General features: G+C 32.0%; 4 protein-coding genes, 1 non-coding gene and 1 pseudogene across 5 annotated transcripts; 1 reads left to right on the top strand and 5 right to left on the bottom strand.

Moving 5' to 3' along the window:
- Positions 1-906: 906 nt before the first annotated feature.
- LOC123199979 (basic leucine zipper 9) lies at positions 907-3,863 on the bottom strand. Its single transcript, XM_044615041.1, has 6 exons — positions 3,572-3,863; positions 2,561-2,681; positions 1,969-2,131; positions 1,814-1,889; positions 1,614-1,739; positions 907-1,530 (listed from the first exon to the last, which is right to left on the bottom strand). Exons 1-6 carry the CDS (start codon positions 3,809-3,811, stop codon positions 1,237-1,239), a joined length of 1,020 nt encoding a protein of 339 aa, XP_044470976.1. The 5' UTR covers positions 3,812-3,863; the 3' UTR covers positions 907-1,236.
- A 1,581-nt stretch (positions 3,864-5,444) lies between these two features.
- On the bottom strand, positions 5,445-8,014 carry LOC123200854 (annotated as a pseudogene).
- A 3,663-nt stretch (positions 8,015-11,677) lies between these two features.
- LOC123201050 (auxin-responsive protein SAUR71-like) lies at positions 11,678-12,437 on the top strand. The gene has a single exon (XM_044616505.1). It carries the CDS (start codon positions 11,848-11,850, stop codon positions 12,325-12,327), a length of 480 nt encoding a protein of 159 aa, XP_044472440.1. The 5' UTR covers positions 11,678-11,847; the 3' UTR covers positions 12,328-12,437.
- Positions 12,438-16,102: 3,665 nt separating this feature from the next.
- On the bottom strand, positions 16,103-16,226 carry LOC123201232. The gene has a single exon (XR_006498791.1). It is a non-coding gene; the product is annotated as a small nucleolar RNA snoR77 (small nucleolar RNA).
- Positions 16,227-17,343: 1,117 nt separating this feature from the next.
- LOC123201112 (AIG2-like protein D) lies at positions 17,344-18,399 on the bottom strand. The gene is given in 6 exon segments (XM_044616574.1): positions 17,344-17,512; positions 17,611-17,697; positions 17,782-17,874; positions 17,948-18,020; positions 18,095-18,168; positions 18,170-18,399. Coding segments are annotated over 6 exon segments (501 nt in total). The 5' UTR covers positions 18,209-18,399; the 3' UTR covers positions 17,344-17,377.
- Positions 18,400-18,998: 599 nt separating this feature from the next.
- Positions 18,999-22,787, bottom strand: LOC123200781 (proteasome subunit beta type-6). The gene is made up of 8 exons (XM_044616159.1): positions 22,566-22,787; positions 22,390-22,466; positions 22,256-22,311; positions 22,083-22,155; positions 21,431-21,542; positions 20,439-20,512; positions 19,538-19,612; positions 18,999-19,436 (listed from the first exon to the last, which is right to left on the bottom strand). The coding sequence occupies exons 1-8, from the start codon at positions 22,675-22,677 to the stop codon at positions 19,305-19,307; spliced, it is 711 nt and encodes a 236-aa protein (XP_044472094.1). The 5' UTR covers positions 22,678-22,787; the 3' UTR covers positions 18,999-19,304.
- Positions 22,788-22,923: the final 136 nt, after the last annotated feature.

Here is a 22,923-nt window from a genome sequence, read left to right as displayed (position 1 = left end):
AGAGCACCAAAACCCAAATAGAGGAAAGTAGCAGAGACAAACTATCTCTGGCACAGCAGACCTGGAAAATAAGTGCAGCATTCCCAGGTAGGCAGCCAGATACACACAAGAGCCAGACCAGAAAAATAAGTGCAATGAACCAACTTCATGGCACAGCAGTATTGTTCCCAGGCAGGCAGCAACAATGATCCGAAGCAGCTTGGCAGGGGAGCGGCATCCAGACTTGGCAGGAGGAGATTCCAGGCACAGCAGCAAATTTCATGATACAGCAGGAAAGATCACAGACAGGCAGCATCAAGTGAATTGAAGCAGCTTGGCAGGGCGAAATTTCAGGCAGAGCAGCAGAAGCAAATTCATGGCACAGCAAGAGAGTTGCTAGATAGGCAGAATCAAAAGACTTGCAACAGCTTGGCAGAGGAGGAACATCCGGACTTGGCACAGGCAGCATTCAAGTGATTGTTATCAACAAGCAAGGTTGCAATTTCAAGTCTTGGACTGGATAAAGGATGGGATATTTCTGAAAATGAAAAGATGTTGAAGGTTGTGGATTTGAATCTTGATCGAAAGGTTGATTTTGGCGAGTTCAAATTGATGAGGGCTGAAAACTTTGTTCTATTCATACACCTAATTGTATATTCCATCCTTCCTTCGGGGTTAAGCCAAACACACGAAATAGGTAAAACCATTAATTCAGAAATTTGATCTTGATATGTTATCATGGATCTCTAACCTATGCTCTCACTCTTAGGAATTACCTTTCTTTGTAACTCAAGTTACCAATAAGGGCAAATTTCACATCATGTTCTTCACAACAATGTCTTCTTTCTTATAAATTAAGTTGATCAGAACTTGCCATTAAAAGAGAAACAGCAGACTCTTTGTTTCAGGCTTCATGATTGAACTGTCTTACATAAATGATGGATCTCATCTTATTTTGGGTTCATATATATCTCATATAAATTACAAGCATAACGTAGAAGAAGGCTAAATAAAAAAAACAAACTAGACTACATGTCTACATAAGTCAATGTACAAGATTGTCTGGTACGAAACTATATTATATATATGTATCCAGTTTTGAATACTCAATTGAATATTCAGTTGATACTCAATAACATTATTTTATTTGAGTACTCAATTGAATACTCAAAGCCGAATACTTATAACATTAACCATACCATCCCTGCTAGAAGAAAGAAAAGAAAAGAACAGAAAATGTCCATGGATAGTTAATAATCAATGCCAAATCCCAGAGCCACAGCTTGCAGAATCGCTATTAATGAGTCCATTGCTGATATCAGGAGTATTAAGAGAGGAACCATGAGGCAACCCAGTAGCATACGAATTTGCATTATTTTCACCATGCACAGTAATTGTCGGTGACACAGAAACCGAAACAGGCATATTCGGTAATTGACGTGGATTATTCTGATTGGCTATTGGCTGTGGTGTGGTTAAATGACTTTGAAGAAGTTGATTCAATCCACACGTGAATGACCCTCGAGCTACTACGTCTTCTGCTAACTTAACCTAATTAATTTACACAATTAAGTAAGTGATTAAGCTTCTTAATCAATAATTAATCACCTCTTATGTTATTTTACATAACATACCTTGGCTCTCAGAGCTTCCACGTCAGATTTAAGCACTCTATTGTTTGTGTCAGCGTCTTTATAGTGTTGAGTTGCATTTATAAATTGCTTGTACAGAGATGCATTTTCTCCTCTCAGTCGATCAACCTGACGCATTAATCACGCAAGTTATAATTTAAATACGATTAATTAATGCTTAATTATAATTATAATATAATTACCTGGGTTTCAAGGTCTGCCATATGTGCTTGCTTTCTTTTCCTTGATCGCCTTGCAGACTCTCGGTTGGAGACCTTCCTAGAGTAATTATTATAGCAACCACAAATTAATAACCCCACTTTGCAACATAATAAGAATTAATTAATTAATTAATTACCTTCTAATGCGTTTCAAATAGGTCGGGTCAATGCTTTGTTCACATGGACCAGTTTCATCGTCAGACTGACCCCCAGACGATCCACTGCTTGTTCCTCTTGCTATTATTTCACTTTCTTCGCTGCATTTTTTGGGCTTCTGCTTACTTTCACTCGACCAATTCCCTGCATTATTTATATCAAAACTATATAATTCATATAGCAATTAATTAATCAATTATTCATGTTAATTAGGGTTGACTCCTAGTCAAATTTGTTCAAACTTGATAATGAATTCAATTTGAATGAATCTAAAACGAGTTTGACTCAAATAAATTTAAACTCATTTTCAAGTTTGAACTCAAATGTTAAGGATATTCAATTCGTCAAGCTCACAAACTTAAAAAATTCTGAAAAAAATCAATTAACATGTCGTTTTAGTTTTTTTATTCAACTATAATAGTGAATTGAACTAAAAACTCAGTTCGAGTATGACTCTTTTTTAAACGAGTCAAATTCAAACAATTTTTAGACAAATTTGATGAATTCAAATTCGAATTCGAACTCAATTTAACTCAAATTTAACCGTAATTAATTATTCATTAATTTGTTTACCTCTGCGACATATGGATGACAGTGAATCAACGGCTGCTGCTGCAATATTAATCTTGGTTAGTTTCTGCGATGTGAGATTTTCTGCCCACGCAAGATCACCCAGGAACCCGTTCATGATTTCCTGTTTGCATGCACAAAAATTGATACAGTTGGTTAATTATGATTAACACGTAATTAATCTCTTAATCTCTCTTATCGATTTTTATTTGTAGCTCTCGAATACGACGTGGCTATGCATTCAGCATGATAGGCATATTGAGAAACAAGACAGCAAAGGCGACAAAAATATCAGAGTCCTAGATTTTTAGACAAATTATTGCCGTAATTATCAATATACCCACCACACTAATAATATATGTAAATGATAGGGGGAAAACAAAACTATTTCTCAGCCAAAGTTGGCCGAAATGATTATTTTTTAAGTTTAAAAAAATCAATTTTTTATCTGTTATTTATTTTTATTAATAAATTATGTTAAGTGAAAAAACAGAAAAATTATTTTATATCTATTTTCTCTTTTCTTTCTTTTTTTTTGTTTCCTTTATTTTCTTATAATTTGTTGTTTTCAAAACTTTAGAGGGTAAATTACAATTTTTAAAAACGTTAGGGTTACTAAGAAAATATTAGAAAATTTTTGAAATTTCAAAAAAAGTTTGATTGTGCTTTGATATATTTAGATTTTTAAAACGTTTTAGAAAATATTGTTACACCTTTTAAATATTTATTAAAATATAATATTTTAAAGTTTTTTAAAAATTTAAATAATAAATTTTTAATATAAAGATATATTAATAATTTAATATTTATATTAAGAAGTAATTATAATTACGTAATTTTAATAAAAAATAAAATAATTATTTCTAGAAAAATCATATAAAATTTATCAAAAAAATAGATAACGGATCAGAATTTAACTTTTTAAAACTTGAAGTTATTCTTTAAACTTTGGGCGGGACATAGCAATTTATTTCGCCATGTTTAATTAAGAAAAGGAGAAATAATAATTCTTACCCGATTCTTGAAATCAAAGGAGAGATCGTCAGCCAAGAACTGTTCAGAAATTTCATGGAAAGTTGGGTGATGGATGACGCTGTTTTCAGTGAGGTCTGACGATGCGTTAAAATTAAAAAACTCCGCCATGGCTATCTCCGACGCACTCCGTTTCATGCAGTTTCCTCCGCCGGGGGCGGTAGGGTGGATGGAAGTGACCTGAGACTCGGTAGATGAAGTTTCCCCTGCTTGATTCTCCATTAACGAGAGATGAAAAATTAGAGAAGAGAAAGAAGGGGGAGGATTCAAGCAAGCGAGTTGTGTTATTTATATTAATAACTTTTCCCTAATCAGGACAGGTTACAAAAGTGAAGGCCCCCACATGAAGAACAAAAAAGTTAATTTGACGCACATACATTGATGTTCATATTACCAAAATGACCTTCTTCTTCTTCTTGACCACTAACTATTTCTTAATGTACAAGTAATGGATAAATTAACTGAGATCATAGGAGAAATTAATTCCCCAAGTACAATGAAAGAACTAGCAAATCATGGGTAAAGTTAAATTCGAATCGAATTAAATTTAAATATGAATTAATTTGAGTTTGATTAAATCTACAATAATTATTGATATGATAAATATTATTACAAGTGAGATAAATAATATTTCTAACAAAATAAATGAAATCGTATAAAAAGGACTTAAGCCGAACTATTGTACTAAAGTTTTAACTTTAATTCGGCTCAAATCAAACTAAACATGAATCTCAGTTTGAATTCAACCCTGATTCATGAGATGGGCACATCAAATTTGAGTTTGATAATGAAGTAATAATTGAACAATTAGATTACCTAAGCTTTAAGAAAGGTGGGAATGAAGTGGGCGGTTTAGTAAAGTAATTAAAAGAGAATAAGTGGTGCAAAGGCAATCCAAATGGAAAAGGAGAAATAGACAGCCACCGACCTTTAAAAGAAAAAAAATTAAAGCATGCATGCATGCTCCACTTTCTTTCTCTTTTATTTTAAGAAAAGTAATGAGTTATGCTTTTCCTAATTTTACTTTTTTTTTTTTTTTATGGGTAATACCTAATTTTTTTTTACGAGTAAATTACAATTTTTCCACCCGACATTTGGCTTAAAAACAATTTTTTACCTCTAATTAGTATAAATAACAATTTTCATCCTAAAATCAAACTTTGATTAAAAAAATTATTCGTGTAAACACAAAATAGTTACTTTGCTATCCATTTAAAAAAAAAAAAAGAATAATAGGTTTTTTGCATATTAAATTCAAATGTTTTAAACTCGATAATTTAACCCTTAAAAAGAATTATAAACTCAAAAGATGTTTTACATGTATTACATTCTATGTCCTCAGAATCTAAATCCTCAAATATACCCTAGACGATGAGAGAGAAAAGATTAGGAATGCAAGTTAGAAATGTGGAAAGGAAGCTTGAGAAAAAATGTAGGACTTAGAGACTCTTACTAAATATTTTCATTCACTCATTTTCCTTTATATTTTGCAGCTAACAAGTGATAATGGTGATTGTGTAGAAACAGGTTAGCCATGGGTGAGCATGGGGGCATAATGTTCTTATTTATATTATTACTTTATAGTTTATGCTTAACTACATACTTTTTGAATGTTGTTGATCATTGTTGACATATTTGTGTGCTTTTAAGTTGGAGTTTATTATTATTTATGAGGATATTTTTGGTATTTTAAGTGGTTAATTTTGCATCTTTGTTAATTAATTATTCGATCATACAATAATAGTCACAGAAGTAACATTATTCTCCAGAAGGACTCCTAGAAAGTGTGTTACATATGTTAAAAGCATTCATGCATGCATGGGGCAAGCACTAAAAGTTAATTATACATATAAGATTACACAGATTCACATTCCCCATTTGATCCATTGACAGAAGGCTTTCGTTTTCCACTCCCCAACGCGAAATCAAGATTGTAAAGCACAGGGACCATTGTTACAGAACCCAAGAAGACAAGCACAGGGCCAACAATCCAAAGAAGAAGAGGGAATGCTGCATACAAAAGTCTGTTTCTAACAGTGTTTAAAAGACAACCTTTCTCTAATAACTCATTCAGGTACTCAGGAGTTACAATGGCCAATGGGTCTGGTGGAGTGTTGATGAGGATGTTCGCTTGGTTTAAAAATCTTATCGACAATGAGTGGCAAAAAAATGAAGATAGGAAGACTGTGAGAAGTGTCACATATTTTAATGCCACCATAAAGTCTCCAAGACCCCCATAAATGGCTTTTTTCTAATGGCTTTATGTGTGCTTATAACTGCTGCTACACCTGTGGAAAGGAGTATCGATGTTGTTACCATTAGGGTTGACCCCATTATCATGTTTCTTAGGGCAAAGGACTATTTCCCACCCAAGGTATGCTGCATTCGCAAGTTTCCCCCTTTTAACTTTGATAATATCAAATATTCACTCATGAGTAGTTAAAATTAATGATAGTAAAGGTAAAATCGTCATTTTCTCTATAATATTAAAAATAAACTAAAATATAATCTCTTGTCGCCTCCCTAAACTTTAAAAACTAAAAATTTCCCTCAGCGTAAGTTTTAAAAAATGATAGTTTCACCATAGGGTTTTGTTTTGAAATCTCTGACTCCATTGCCAGCAGCCTCTCCCTCTCGAAGCATCCTCTCCCTCCGACGATCTCTCTCCTCTTATTTGAAAGCCCAATAGGCGTCGGAGAAGCATGGAAGACGAAGAGCTTTATCTTCCCCGACAAAGCTCTTCGTCTTCCACCACTCTTTCGACGTCGATCAAGCGTCCAAATTGGAGTAGAGAGATCGCCGGAGGGAGAGGATGCTTTGGGAGGGAGAGGCTACCGATAATGAAGTCAAAGATGATGTTGGAGATTTCAAAACGAAACTTTAGGGTGAAACTGTCATTTTTTAAAACTTAAGTTGGGGGAAACTTTTAGTTTTTAAAGTTTAGAGAGGCAAAAAGAGATAAAATTTTAAGGAGTTAGGATTTCGTTAATTTTAACTGTTCATAGGTAGGTATTTGAGATTATCAAAGTTAAAGGGAGAAAACTTGAGAATGCAGCATACCTTGGGTGGGAAGTAGTCCTTTGGCCTGTTTCTTATCGTTTGAATGGCCAGGATGTTTTTCTTGTCATTGTCCCGCACCCACAAATTATTTGCAGTTGGTTGATTAAAGCCTGAAATTTATATACTGTCTTCTGAAGCTAAATGTAATGTAATATTGATTTTCAACAGTAGAAAATTTTCTTCTGGGCATGTTTTTGTTATTAGAGTATTGTTACACGCACATACTTTAAGTTTATAAATGAGTATATATTTATATGTTTAATTATATGACTAGTTATTACTTAATTTTAATTCAAAATCACTCATTTGTATACTCAAAGATATTGTTATTGTTTTGGAAGGGAAAAATGAGCAGCAAGCTGATTTTTCCATGGACTGTGATGGTCATGCAGATGGACGAGCAAGGCCACAGCGTGATAATGGAATAGGAAAGATCGACCAAGATTATCATACACCTAAGAAAGCAATGTATATAAGTAGTATTGCTGATACCCACTTTTTTTAAAGAGTAATGCTACGTAAAATAAATTAAATATCCAGATAATATATTATTAATATTATTAGTTTCTTGACAGGGCTAATAGAGTATAAAAAAGAAATTCAAATATCTTTTTTCAAAGTACAATAAAAGTATGTACACTTAATTTTAAAACCTAATTAAATATTTAAATAATATATTATTGAGTGATTAAATGTTGTTGAAATTACTTAATTATATGATAATATATTATTTGAATATCTAATCATATATTTAAATTTGGGTGCATATAATTTTATCTAATTTGGTTTCTATAAAACAAAGATCTCTTCAACTACAAAAGCCTGGTATGCTCTCGTAGTTTTCTGCATATTATTTCAATTTTAAAAACTGGAAAATGCATCGACTGAAATTTCATGAACAAATTAGATATTGAAGTGATTGCCCCAAGAAAAAAAAGGGTTTTAATATCCTCTACTTAAGCATCGACTTGGCATCTACACATATTGATGTTGTAAGATTTCTACATGAAGAAGTTAAATAAAAAAGTAATAATATATGTACAAATTGTGGTGTTAATATTTGATTAGATAATTTTAAAATAAGAGAAAAAGTAAATACTCATATCAGTCGATCATAAACTGTTATTTTATTTTGTACAAATATGTTTCTATAATTTATTTATACGCATAGTTTTATTCCAAGTAAAATAGAGTTACCTTCGTCACTGCAGCAACCCATAAACGCCTGCCTCTAGAATTGGCACCAACAGTTGTGGTGAGAGGCTGGGTTCGGATTTTATGCCATAACCAGAAGTGATAAGCCATGGTTATTGAGCAGGCCAGTGGAACCAGTATGGCATCCAGGTAAAACTTCCTCCATTCCATCATCGATCTCTTGTTTTCTCTCCTTTGCTCTCTTTGTTGTTAATTATAGCCAAAATTTCTTGTTATATACGCAATTGGATTGAATGTGGACCTCTTTGAATGCAGAATTGAATGCAAATTCTTAGAAAAAGCAACTTCCCCCTCTAACTTACAATTAATATGATATGTCCCACTCTCCATTTTCTTTCCCTATCATATATCCATCAAACTATGTGTAATACTAAGAAGACAAAATCTTAAACCTAGTAATCAATCTTAAAATTACAGTATCATATAAATAATAAGTTTAAATTTGAAATGTGATTGAAAGGGATTTGAACTCTTGTTCTTATATTTTGAATTTTTTTCCTTTCTCATTCAAATTATCACTTGCGATATCTTTTTCATTCTAGTTAATCACTAACACAAACAAAATTCTCTTTGTATATATATATAAGTCATGGTGTTTGCACATTGAAATTTGGATTCAAAGAAAGATGGAAGAGACATTTGTAAGTCTGTTAATCTTACTAATAAAACTATGCGTATTTACTTTAAATACATAAATTAATATACACTTAATATATGTTATAATGTAATTGAATGAGTTTAAATTAAAGATAAAATAATATTCAATCATATAATGACACATGTAGATATGTATTAATTTGTGTACATAAAATAGGTACATATAATATTATTTTAATCTTGTGTATATACCTTAAGCCAATCATAAATGTTCAAAATTTTATTAGTTTTATTTATTATTGGGTTGATGAGTAGGGAAAAACTCATTATGCACCAAATATGGTACTATGAACAAATCTTCCTATAAAATTATGTGCATATTTTTCTTTTTATATAATTTAGATGTATAAAATATGTGTCATTATATGATTAAGTAATTTTGAATTAAATATTAAATAATATTTAATCATATGATAACATATTATTTATATAATTAAACTATATACAAAAAATATATGCACATAATATTACTTTTCGACTCTTCTCGGGTAAATTTTTAGCTAGGGCAACAGAATCAATAGTGGTATGCACGTGTCAGTAACCCTTTTGTCAGACATAAATGGTTTTATGATTATTAATATTGGGCAAGTAAATAATATAATATTAACATGAATGAAAGTGGCCAAGTGGATTTTCTTATTCATCATGCTGTTAAACCAAATTTTGTCCTGTCAAGAAAGTGGTTCACAAATTTCCATTTAGATGGAAGATTATATCATATTATATATAAATTCAATTAAAATATTTTCAAATTGAGAACAAGAACCACGAGTTAATTTTTTTCTATTATGAATTATATTAAAGAGTTAATTATACTACAATAAACAAGATTAGGGCAAGAATTGGAGACCGCAAGGAGTAGTAAAACTGATGAAGTATTAAAATTTTCAGAGAGAAGATTTAGATTTAAACCTTTGTTATGTTTGTGAAGTCTTGACCTACCAAGTACAGTGGTTATGAGTTCAGTCATTATATCTCAGATTTACTTATCCAACCAATACAGAAGGCTTCTATATAAAAAATGCTGTTGAAATCATATTCAATATCCACAAATGTTGAACATCTCACCTCTTCTAACAAAACAAGGGAACTAGTTTTTCAGTGCGTTTTCTACTTTGTTTCTTCTGCAAAAGTAGAGTAATCCATTGAAGAAGAAAAGAGAAGGTAAAGACAAATGAAAATTTATATAATCATTTGATGTTGTTTTATTGGTGGCCTATAGGCCAATAGTGATTTAATTATGGCAAAAGTTGAAGCCTCCAATACTATTTTTGATGTTTTAAATTATGGCAACTGGTTTACTTATATGTATTAATTAAAGTAATAACTTATGATTGAATTATATAATTATTTATATTTTTTCTCATTACAAAATTATTTAATCAGATGTTACTCAATCTCAGTTTATATAGATTAATTTATATAATTTATTTATACATATAATATTACTCATATATAATTATATATAGATTTTCTAATGAAGTAGTTTGCTAATAAACCAATGAATTGATTTTAAATAAGATTTAATGGTTCATGAGTTAGTGAAGGAAGGCAAGCATGGATTGGGTGAAAGTGGTGAGCATAACATTGTTTATGTGATGAGATCCACATATGACTTGCTCTAGTGATCGATCACCTAACAAAAAAATCTTTATTACATTATTATTATTTCAATAGAATTTAATTTTTGAATGGAAATGGAATGATATACGCCACCCCTTTTCTTTTGATTATAATATATGAAATAATTTTATTTTCGTCTGAAATGAAAATGATAATGAAATCATCAAAGAGAAGAAGAGATCTAGTAAAATCGGTTGACTACTAAAAAGGTGATATCATCGATGAGGAGAAAATACCTTAAAAAAAAATGCTCACTTTTTAAACTTTGGATGAAGGGTAATTATTAAATTTTGAAGCTAAGAGGAAAAATATAATAAATTTTTAATTTTTTTTAAATATTTTTAGTTAAATGACCTTTTTACTGTTAACTATAACTATAAATTTTAATATAATAGTAAGTATTTAAGTTTTTAAAAATTAACAAATGAAAGTTTGATATTATAAGAAACCTGGTTGGAATAAGTCTTTTGGCCTTTTGGGTAGGGTTGGATTCGAGCCGAGCCGAGCTTGGCTCGCAGCCAGCTCGGGCTCGACTCGGTTTATTTATGGCCGGCTCGAGTTTGACTCGAGCCAAACTTGGCTGAGCTCGATTTGTTTTTCATATCAAAACGACATCGTTTTGTATATATATATGGATCAAAACGACGTCGTTTTGTATAAAAAATTTTAAAAAAATCTACTGAGCCAACCTGAGCCAGCTCGAGCTCGATCGAGCCAAGCAGAGCGCGGCTCATTTCGGGCTCGAATCGAGCCAAGCCAAGCTCAAGCTCGAGCTGGCTCGGCTCGAGTCCAACCCTACTTTTGGGTTCCAAAGCAAAGCTATGGTGTCAAGTATAATTGGATTCGGGTCAATTTAATTTGGGCTGAAATCTATATTTAATTTGAGTGACCCAAAACTCAAGTTTAATTTATTTGTTTCTTTAATGACAATTTTTACTTTTTTGATGATATTACTTATTTTTTTAATAATAATATTTATTTTTTATAATTACTATTTAAAAAAAATTGGTAAAAGTCAATTTGAGATTATTCAAATTGATAAATAATATTATTAAAAAGTTACAAATAAAATAAATAATATTTTTTAAAAAATAAATAATATTGTTAAAAGGGTAAATGTTCAACCTATCATAAAAAAAGAAAAGTGAAAACTGTTACTAAAAAGAAAAATGAGCTTAATTAAAACTCCAACTCTTAGTTTCGTCCTAATCAAATCTTAATTTCAATATGAATAAACTCCGTTTGAATTTACCCTTTGCTGACACCACTGCTTTGCTTTGGAACCCAAAAACCTCCAGTGTGAATATGAAATTAAAATTTAATAATATGATAACATGGGTAGACAGAGGTTCACATGGGGCTCTTAAAACTGTAAGTTGGGTCATTCTTCGACCATTAATCAAAGTTAACCATAAAGTTATTGAATTGTCCGAGGGAATCTAATTCTAATTTAAACTGTAGTTCTTGATAATTTTAGAATCTCAGTACGCGACATTAATGGCAATCACAGAGAGAGACTGAGATTTTTAAGCTCAGAAACTGACAACCACTGAACGCCAACTTCCTCCTCTCATGGCTTATCCTTTACTTTAATGTTAGCATTATAATAATGACAGCTTGAAAACCCTAATACCTCAGCCTCTTTATAAAATGGAATCACCCTTGTGACAAACAGTGACATTATCAGCAAGCAGCCGATAGCCATGGCCTCCAAGCAGTCTAACAAGATCAGAGTCATTGTCAGGCTGCAACAGATGCTCAAGAAATGGAGAAAGCTTGCAAATTCATCGAAAACAAGAACCCAGTTTCTGAAAAGGACACTATCCTTATCAGAGAACTCAGTTTGTGAAGCATCAAGCAGCGTTGTCCCAAAAGGGTTTCTTGCTGTATGCGTTGGGGATGAACTAAAGAGATTTATTATCCCAACTGAGTACTTGAGTCGTCAAGCATTTCATATTTTACTGAGAGAAGCTGAAGAGGAATTTGGGTTTCAACAAACAGGTGTTCTGAGGATTCCTTGTCAGGTTTCTGTTTTCGAGAATATTTTGAAGCTGGTGGAGGAAAGAAAAGACAAGTTCTTCGAGGAGGAAAGATGGTTCAATGGCGATGATAGAAGGAGTTGTTGCTTATCAGAATGCCCACTAACTCCATCTCATCATTCGCAAAGTCCAATGTGCAGATAGTATTTTTTTTCTTTCTTTCTCTCCTAGTCTTACTTTACTCTTTGTTCTTTTTCTTTTGTTGCTGCGCCCAATAATCAATAAGATGATCAAATACAAACGATTATATTTTCTGAAACTCACCATTCTGCCACTGCCACGGCTTTATTTGTCTCTTTCTAATACATATTCTGCAAGTCAAATCAGCCTCCTCCATTTTCAACTCTTAACATATCATGAAAGGCATCAGATTGATCGAATGGCATCAGACTAATGCGGAGTTCTCCAACCAACTGCATTTTATTTCAGGAATCAGGATGCACCAACTAACAGAGAATATATTAAAAGAAAAAGAAGATGACAATCGCATAGATACCTTCTTATACCTAAATGATTAGCCTAACCAATTGTGATGTAGAAACCATATCCACTAATAAACAAGTCTTTCAAATTGATTTGTTTAAAGAGCAATCGAATGCGAATTTGGATTTTCATAATATTATCATTAATTCAAAATTATTTAATGATTAACCATTACATATCTTCTCAGAGTGTATATAGTTTATCTTTGTAGATGTTAGACAGACACATTTTCCTCGGAATATAAAGGCAAAAAACCTGATTGAAGAAGAAACTGGAGTCTATAGAATTACAATTTTCATGGACAAATGTTTTGAATTATAGCTGACGGGCGCTGAAGAAAAATGCAAAACACAAATATTGACAATAAAATGACTTTGTCTCCAGCTCTCTATGATAGGGGCCTCAGTATTCAACTTCATTACCTTAGACAATAGCTAAATATAAAAGAACAATGTTATTTATATCCAATTTTGAATATATAATCAAATATTCAAAAAATATATCATGTAATTGAATGTTATTTTAATTTTAATTCAAAATTATTTAATAATATGATGATATATTATTTAATTACTTAATTAGATATTTAAAATTAAGTGTGCATAGTTTGATTGAATATAATATGCATTAAAGCACAAGTCAGCCAAATTCACTAGTGAACAAGCAAACATGTGCTTGACTTGGTCAAACACAAATTATGGAGGAAAAAAAGAGAGGGATAGAAAAATGTAGTAGAAATTACGGTAAGGAAGCACAGTATTCTATGTGTTTCATTACGGAAACAAATGTTTTTAAGGCATTCTAATGGATTAAATTATCATAATATAGCCATTTGCCTGCAGATCAAGTCAAACTAAGCATTAAAATAGGACAATTTCAAGCTTGATCAATTAATGCACATGCTTCCATTGATTTCCAACTGTAGGAATCACATGTCAACCATGACTCATTATTTTGTTAGTGATCAATAAGTTTTACCGTTTTCATATTCTAAGCATCCAGCTCTAATGCCAAAAGTGAAAAGCATTAATGCTATTACAGTTGGGAAGGGAAAAAGTTGCAATATTTTTAAGAACAGTGACTTTTTCTTTTTCCATCGGCCAATAAGGATTTTATGAGTTCAAGGATATTCGAAAGAAAAATCTATTTGGAAGAAGAGGCCCCTTTTTGTAATTTTTACTAACAAAGAACCTCACTTAATTTGGATTGCCATTTTTTGACCCAAACTAACTATACCGAACATAACAAACTTTTAGCCTGGTAACTGATTTCATAACCACTAAACCAAGTAAATTAAAAATTTAATTTTAATATATCGTTAAATAAAACTTGAACCCATATTCTCTTATGAATAGACCCCTTCTTTTGTCACTCAAATTTTCTTTTAAGGGTGCAAAGGCCATTCTTTCCACTTAGAGGGAGATTGGATGTTTTCACCCTTTAACATAAAGTCAATCATTCAATCATTAAATTTCACTCATCATCCTAAATAGTGAGCATGTAATTACTCTGCATATTTCCCATTTATACAAAAATTCATTTCATCATCTAGCAATAGCAAGGATGCACAAGTACTGTTTTGGAAGCTTCAAAATTTCTCAATTGTCAATACTTTCGTTGTTTTGTGAAGGCCAAAGGACTTATTCTTGCTTAAAGTATTTTGTTTTCCCAAGTTTTTCTCTTTATTATTAAAAATCTCAAACACCCACTCATAAGTGGTTAAAATTAACGAAACTCTAATCCCTTAAAATTTTATCTTTTTTTACCCCCCTAAATCCTAAAAAATAATAATCTCCCCCCTTACGCTAAGTTTTGAAAAGTAACGATTTTCCTCTTAAGGTTTTTTTCATTATTTGGCAGCATCTCCGACAACATCTACTTTCTCTTCCTTTGGCGGTCTCTCCCTCCAACCGATAGTCCTAAACCCAGTGGAAAAGTGATGTTTTGTTGGGAAAGATGAAACATCATCTTCCCTGATCTCTTGTTTTCGTCTTTCTGATGAAGCTGAAAGTGTTTTCCAGTGTCAATCAATATCATCCAAGCTTTCAAATAAGAGAAGTTTGGCCATCGGAGCTAGAGGAGGCGTTAGTAGATATTCATGGTCGGCGATGACATTAGATTTGACATCAAAGATCTGGAAACTAAACCTTCAAGGAGAAATGTTATTTTTTCGAACTTAATTTTGAAGGAAACTTTTAGTTTTTAAGGTTTAGGGAGGAAAAAAATATAAAATTTTAATTTATTTTTAATATTATAGATGCAATGACAATTTAGCCCCTAAAACTATTAACTTTAACCAACCATAGATGGGTATTTGGGATTTATAAGGGAAAAAACTTGAGAAAACAATATACATTGAGTGGGAATAAGTCCTGTGGCCTTTTGTGAAAGATAGGAACATCAAAATTAGATAGACTGAATTGAAATAACGGAAAAATGACTATTTCCCACCCATTTTTTAGGCTTATCTCAAACTAATACCCACGAGAGATGAAAATTCCTTTCTCCTACCCATGACCAAACTGTCGTCCAATTTCTCAGTTAGGGACAGGGGTAAAATTGATATTTTACTGTTTATATTAAAAAGTTATAAAATTTATTACTTTTCACCCCCCTTAGGTTTTAGAAACTAACATTTCATCTTTAACCAAAGTTTTTAAACTTTGAAAACTAATATTTTCACCCCAAACCTAGGGTTTTCATATTTTTCAAAATGCAACCATCCCCCATAACTTTCAAAAATAGCAGTTTCACCCTCATTCTTCAACTTCATCTTCCGACGTCGTCACCGACCTCCTCTTTCTCCTGGTGCGACGAAGAGGTCTCTCTTCGTTGCTCCACCCAAACGATGAAAGATGACGCTTCATCGTCCTTCGTCGCGTCGTCCAGACTCTGGGCAACGAAAGGTCGTCCTTTGTAGTCAGAGATGTGAGATCGGTGGAATGCATCGGTCGTCGGTGGTGGCCGAAGAAGGAAGCAAACCCTAGGGGTGAAACCTAAATTTTTTAAACTTTGAGGATGTGTTGAGTTGTTAGTTTTTAAAACCTAGAGGGGGAAATAGTGAAATTTTAAAGTTTTAAAGTTTTAAACAGTAAAATATCGATTTTGTCGCTATCCCTAATTGAGAAATTGGACGACAGTTTAGTCATGGGTGAGAGAAAGAGTTTTTCATCTCCCGTGGATATCAGTTTGAAATAGGCCTAAAAAATGGATAGAAAATAGTTCTTTTCCCTTGAAATAACTATGGTAAAATTGTAGAGTAGGCATAATTCTCTTGATACAACATTGTGTAACTAGCCTCAAGGGGTGGTTTAGGTTGCAAATACTCTTGACCTAATCCAATGGTTGTGAGGCTGTTTCTGTAACCCCTCACCTGTTTAGCCTATCATCTCCTCTCGTTTTAAAGGGAGATCCAAAAGTTTTGGTTTATGACAAAGATGTGCTTATGCCTAGTAGACCAACTTCAAGGACGAATCTCAGCAAATCTGAAGAGCATAAGCAAATTGTTATACGAGCAGTTTAACACCTCATTTGCCATTATACATACAAAGAGGCTGCCTGAATCACTACTCGAAACTCTACAATTCAAAACAGATATACATGTACCATTCGTGCCAAAAGAAATCGCCAAAAACACAGATATAAAGTCATGGAGAACTTTGGTCGAAAGGGTTGATATAGGGAGCTGCATTCATCACCAAGGCACGGTATTTTAGCCTAAGAGCCAAACTCCAGCCCCATTACCTCTATCAAAATCTATTTTAAAACAATAATTTCAGCAAATCGGACGACTTACGTGTCGTGGTTGTGTCCGTTAGTTTCATCTCCTTCGAGCGCCGTGGCGTAGGGCTGCTCTTCTCAGTGAGGTTAAGATGAAACCTAAGAAACCTAAACCAGTCACTGATATATAGACGGAGTACACCCGGAGAAATCCTCTCTTTCAACCCGAACGACAACTTTGCCCTTGGCCTACCAATATGGATTTGTGGCCAGTGGAGTGAAAACGAAGAGTCAAGTTAAAGCCAGCCCATAAGTGAAGTGGATCAAGGGAAATGCCAGAAGGCCCAAAGTGATATGGATTATAAGGAAAAGTCGTGGTTGTTTCTTGATAAATCATAATGCAACACATTTGGTGCTAATCCTTTTATGATTATTCATTATCACAAAGGAGGTTGAAAAACAATTATAAATTAAAAACAAAACACAAGCAATAATCCATCAAACAATTTCTAGAAATAGAAAGTTACTTAGAGGAATGTATATGTATACACAGTTGAACATTAAATTACAGAGAGTTTATATTTTGAATATGCATAATATTATATGTAAACATTTTTTAGCATTAAAATATTGAGAATTTATACTTTGAACATAAGCAATACTATCCGTAAATACTTTTGAACATCAAATTATCGAGAGTTTATATACTTGTTTATATACTTATTTATATACTAAAATATATATATATATATATATATATATATATATATATATATATATATATATATAGTTTTATTCTAAGGATATTAAACGTGCAAACTTTTGAAAAACATGCAAGTAAATATCAATTTCTGAAAAAAAAAAAAAAAGGATAAAAGATAAAGAAACAGAATTAGAAGTCTAAACAGATAAACCACTAAGACTAAATGGATGGCATGATTTTAGGAGAGCTTGAAATGAGGGAAGAAGAATCAACGGATTCATGGATCATTTATTTATTACCATTCTGGTTATTATAAAAGTTTTCATACGTAGCTACTCTTGGCTTTGATTCAGGAAGCTTCAGTTCTTCAACTAAACGAGCTGTCATCTTCACAAAATCTTCCATGTGTACTCCTCGCCATTCCTTCAAAACAAAAACAGATTGAAGGTGTTACAGCGGTTGGTTATTCAAGTAGGGTTAACAAACGAAATCAAATCATTTCAAAAAAAAAAAAAAAAAACCTCAAAATTCCAATCTCCATAGAGATTAGGATCGTTTTTGTTGGCCCATACGTAAGCCTGAGCCTGTAAGTAGGCGTCAGGAGTGTCCTACATGAATCAAATTTGCTTTGATTGAGAGGAGAATTTTACTGATAAGATTACTGAAAAGGCATAAAAATATTGTAATTTTACCGTCAAACAAACAGCAACAGAGGTCCTTTCGTACTCAACATCTTCGAATGCATCTAAAATGTCCAATTCAGGATCCGTGATTCCCAGCAACACCTGTAATGTGAATTTTCATCATTTTAAAAAGAAAAGAAATGTGAACTGATTGAAGAGGCGGAGTTCAGCTCACTCTTCCGGTGACTTTGTGATTCTCAAGCGATAGAATAGCTGGATACACACGGCCTTTTATGCTGAACCTGTGACTGCAATCATCCACTCCACAATTAATTAAACAAGAAATGAATTTGAAATAGAAATCGAATTGGAAAAGACAGACTAGTTGTTGAGAATGGCAGAGGAAGACTGAGGGACTCGTTTGAGAAGAGCACGAACGACGTCGTCTGCCAGTAAAGCTTCCATAGACGAAAACGCTGTGAATTCTACCGCTCATTGCTGAAGCCGTCGCTGTCCCCACTTTTCTCTCTTTTACTTTCTAATTCTTTTGATTGATGAGCGTTATATACGAACCATCATTTGTTGAACAAAATAAAATATTAAAGTAATTAATAAAGATTAATAATAAGCTAATGTTAGACAACGCTTGATGGTTCATCAAGTCATTAACAAGGAATTTCAAAGATAAAAACATGGTTACGAAAACCAAATGAGACTTAGCGGCCAATGAACAAATTAATTTGGGATATTTTTATAAATATATATTTAATAGTATTGTTTTCCCAATATGAACATCACTCCAGCCTATTTGATCAAAAAAACCAAAATCAAACCTTTGAAAGGATCAAGGTCCGGCCTAACCATTAAAACTTGGAGGAAGACACTATAAACAAGTGTTTATTATTTTAATAATATATATTTTATTATTTATATTATATTATTTATTTTATTTTAATATTTTTTTATTATCAATAATAATATGACAAATAATATAAAAAATAATTTGATTATTATCTCTCCTTTACATATTAAAAAATTACTAAGATAATCTTAATGTTATTATAATTATATATTTAATTATTAATTTTATAAAAACAAAAATAATCTCATTTTTAATTAATATAACAAATAATATAAAAATATTTTAAAATAATTATAACAACAAATATTTAAATAAATTAATATATTAATATTCTTTTATTGCTTTTAATCAAACATAATAATAATTTATACTTATCAATTTTTATCAAATTTTATTAAGTATAATAATAAATTACACTTAATAATATTTCAAATAATTCATCTTCAGGATACTCTTTCAATTATAATAATAAAATATTCTTAAAACCAAACCTCCTTGCAAGGGAGCAACATAATTGATCTACAGCAACAGTGGATGCTTCTTTAACGATGGCCTAAAAATAACACCCATTGTACCGTGAGCTTAGCGAAAGGGAAAACAATATCATGGAAACCATTGCAGCTAAATATCTTTTAATTTAAAAAAAAAATGCGAATATCCAGCTCAGCTGATAAATAAATAATTTTCCAACATAACAAGTTTTAAAATGGCAATTTCCTCTTCTTCTTCTTCATATGTTCATTGGCTCAGGACCAGGATTGTTCAGTATGTCCAATAATGAATTCTGAGGCTCCAACTCCTCATGCCATAGAGGAAGCTTGTCTCCAGGGTAGAACTTTCTCGTCACTCCCTCGGAGTTGATCTGTAAAAATACCAACCATGCATTAGCCTACCAATAATTGTTTTCTAGTTGCAGACAACACATCTGCAGATTGCATAGTCACCCAGTGACAGAGATCTTACAGTGACAGTGCGGACGACACCCCCGCTAGCACCATCTCGAGCAATGGCCAGGGAAACTGCCTTCACCACTAATTGCTGAAAAGAATAGCAAAAAAGTTAGCAATAAAACTCTCAGAGGTCGTTTGGTTTCAGGTTTTTAAGATTACCTTGAGTAATCTATCTTTTATTCCTTTGTTTGGTTTATTAGTAATAAAATATTATAGTAATTTTCTATTACCAATGCTGACGTGACAGGTAATATAGGTGGTAATCTGATTACCACCTTCATCTTAGGTATTTAAAGATTACCAAGATAATCTTTATTTTAGTATAATTATATTATTATTTATTAATTTTTTGAGACAAAAATAAATTTATTTTTAATTAATATGATAAATAATATAAAAAAATATTTAAAAATAATTATATTTAAGGGTATTTAAGTAAAATAATTTATTAGTAATCTTTTATTACCTTTAACCAAACACAATAATTATTTATACCTATCAAATTTTATCAAATATAACAATCATTTATACCCAGTAATCTTCTAAGTAATCTATCTTCAAGATAATCTTTCTATTTTGGTAATAAAACATTACCCAAACCAAACGCCCCTCAATATAAAATTTCAACCAGACATCTACTTCGTTTTTGAATTCTGCTTGCCTAAGACACATAAATACCAACATTTTCTAGTAAAGGGAAATATAAACAACTAACTCAATAATCAAAAGTCTCATACCAATAAGACCTTCTAACAATGAATTTTCTCTAGATCAAACCCACAAGTACATTAAGTTGCTGACAGGGTAAACTTGATGGGAGGTTAATCTCAACAACTTATTGATCGCTCATAAACTATGTTTAAAGAAAATCATTTATTTGAGGTTTTGCTAAAACCATGATCTAATCTACATACCTCGGCTTCCTCCCTGGTCATTCCTTCTCTCCATGCTTGATCAAAAAACCCATATAAGTAACTTGAGCCAGATCCTAACATGTACACATAATATTAAATTAGAGCCAGCTATATAATTTTAATGAAATATCAAGCCATCCAAAAATAGTGCTCTACAAAAATAAATAGACCCAAAAGAGCTTCTGTTGTTGGATAAATGATGACAAGTGAAGCTGATATTATAACAAAACTTACTAAAATTATACAAATAAACATAAAAAAACTTCAAAATCAGGTAGAAAAAATAATAATAAACACATTAATCAATAAAAACTGGAGGAATAGCAAGTTCTTAAGAATCAAACATTACAAAGTCAATTAGAAAAATCTATTAACCACATGAATGCTAAATGTTGATTGAGAAACATCACAAGGAAAGCCATTGATATACAAGCTACATCCAATTCGAGCACAGAAACCACAATATTGCACATAGGACTTCAGACCTAGTCCATACATTATTACTACAGATGTTAACAAAACCTAAATATACAACACAAACATCAAGCCTGGACCAATTTAAATGTTCAGAAATACATGAGCAGATATAATAAGCTGTTTTCTGCAACTTGACAAATTAAGTGGAAGTGAATGCTGACTTTATCCAATTACTAGAACTTGTGTCCAAACTGACTAAAATAAAATACTTATACATAATTTTTTCTTTAAAATGATTTGCAGCCTCTAAACATAAGCAGTTGAGTGCCATAATAATGAAAAACAGTTCTACAAATCAAAGTTTTAAAGAAAAGCAGATAAGAGATCATTAGAAAATTGCATCAAACATTCACAAAGATCACAGACACATATATAGTAGTATTCTCAGGTCTAAAAATTGTGATAGTTTCCATGTCTAATGAAACGCGTCTACATCAAATTACAATTCTGATGTCTGTCCACATATTATAGTGATTCCTAAAGAGAATTCTTAATCAACCAAAGAAATAGCTTACCTCCAATGGCAAAAGGCTGCTCAATTATTGTTCCACCAAGAGGAACTCCATATATCTTACCACCTTCATACTTGTCCCACCCACCAACAATAATGCCAGTTTGTAGCATGTTCTGTCAAGTCCAGATAATAATGGATAAGATGAGCCTAAAGTGAAGTTCAGATACCTCAACATTTGGTGACATGAAAAGTAAAATTTTCATTTTCTCAAAAGAGTAACAGGGATTATATCATCTAAGAATAAAACAATAAATTTTAGTGATCAAACTAATAATGGATCCTGCCTATTATCTATTTCTCTAGACATAAGACTGAAAAAAAGAAGAAGAATAAGAACCAAGCAAATCATTGTTACACTATTTGAAGATCTGAAACAAGGTTCAGTGGGTATTGTGACGTGAATAACATCCACATTAATCAAACCATAATTATTATGTACAAGATTTTAAAACTAGTTTATTCAAATTTAAGAATTATATATCATTTTCTTTGGCAACACCAGCGTTATCACTTGTGATAAATCAGTTAAATACAAGGAAGATTCTTTTAAAATTAACTAAATAAACATAAGCACCCCATTATTAACTTTTTGTTTTCCTGTCTCGTTTCATCACAAGATAAGAAAGTAAGACAGAGTGGGGAAAAAAACAAACCTTGTTGTTATAAGATAGTAGCCTGACGAGGCTGGCAGCAACTTTAACAGTTGCAGGCTGCCCAAGCTGTATCCTGTACATAAATGTAATTAAAAAATACCTAATAAGTTAGAAAAACCTGATTGACATGGTATCAGTCAGAGAGAACCAAAAAAGGAAAAGAATGAACTAACGTATGCTGATGAAGGAAGTAGCGCACATAGTCGGAGACAGTCTGAGAATCTGCAGCCTGCAAGAAAGAGCAAATTAAATACATATAACTACTTGATAGGAGCTGGGGTTAGGGTTAGATTTGAAAGAAGAATACCGATCCAGAGCGGCAGATGTAGACATTATCAGTGAGCTGCGTGATTTTGTCGGATGCACGGTTAGCAACATACATGCCTACGAAATACAATACAATAGAAATCGAAATTATATCTGAAATTAAGAATGGATTAATAGTATTAAATTGAAAAGAAAAGTGAGTGGAATAATAGGTACCAGTGCTAGTACGAGAATCGGCTCCGAGAACAACGCCGCCGTTGTAAGTGACACCAATGATGGTAGTTCCCATGGAGTGTGGTTGATTCAAATCATTCATCTTCAGATCCATAGCTTCGACTGAAACCCTATATTTTTCGATAACTATGATTTCCAACTTCCACTCCTCTTTCCCTTTCCTTCTTTTGTTTGCGAGCCTGACTTATTCATCAAGTTAGTTCTGTTTTTGACATTTTATTTTTCGGCCAAGTTCCCTTGTCTTTCTTTTAAAATTATTTAACCCCCCTTAGAAAAAAATTTGCACTCTAAAGCCCTCTTCTAACTTTTTCGATTACCCTTGTCCATAATTTTCATTTTT

The sequence above is a fragment of the Mangifera indica genome, chromosome 17 (assembly GCF_011075055.1).
Source record: "Mangifera indica cultivar Alphonso chromosome 17, CATAS_Mindica_2.1, whole genome shotgun sequence".
NCBI lineage: Eukaryota > Viridiplantae > Streptophyta > Magnoliopsida > Sapindales > Anacardiaceae > Mangifera > Mangifera indica.
This window is presented reverse-complemented; position numbering and strand designations above follow the sequence as displayed.

Bases quoted from the DNA above. Each gene is read 5' to 3' on its own strand.
- LOC123199979 (XM_044615041.1), bottom strand. From the start codon at position 3,811: ATGGAGAATCAAGCAGGGGAAACTTCATCTACCGAGTCTCAGGTCACT. The intron at 2,682-3,571 runs GTAAGAATTATT...GCATGCAAACAG, and splicing joins CCTTTGATTTCAAGAATCGG to GAAATCATGAACGGGTTCCT. The intron at 1,531-1,613 runs GTATGTTATGTA...TAAATTAATTAG, and splicing joins TGGAAGCTCTGAGAGCCAAG to GTTAAGTTAGCAGAAGACGT.
- LOC123201050 (XM_044616505.1), top strand. From the start codon at position 11,848: ATGGCCTCCAAGCAGTCTAACAAGATCAGAGTCATTGTCAGGCTGCAA.
- LOC123200781 (XM_044616159.1), bottom strand. From the start codon at position 22,677: ATGGATCTGAAGATGAATGATTTGAATCAACCACACTCCATGGGAACT. The intron at 22,312-22,389 runs GTATTCTTCTTT...TCTTTCTTGCAG, and splicing joins ACATCTGCCGCTCTGGATCG to GCTGCAGATTCTCAGACTGT. The intron at 19,613-20,438 runs GTATGTAGATTA...TATTCTTTTCAG, and splicing joins TGACCAGGGAGGAAGCCGAG to CAATTAGTGGTGAAGGCAGT.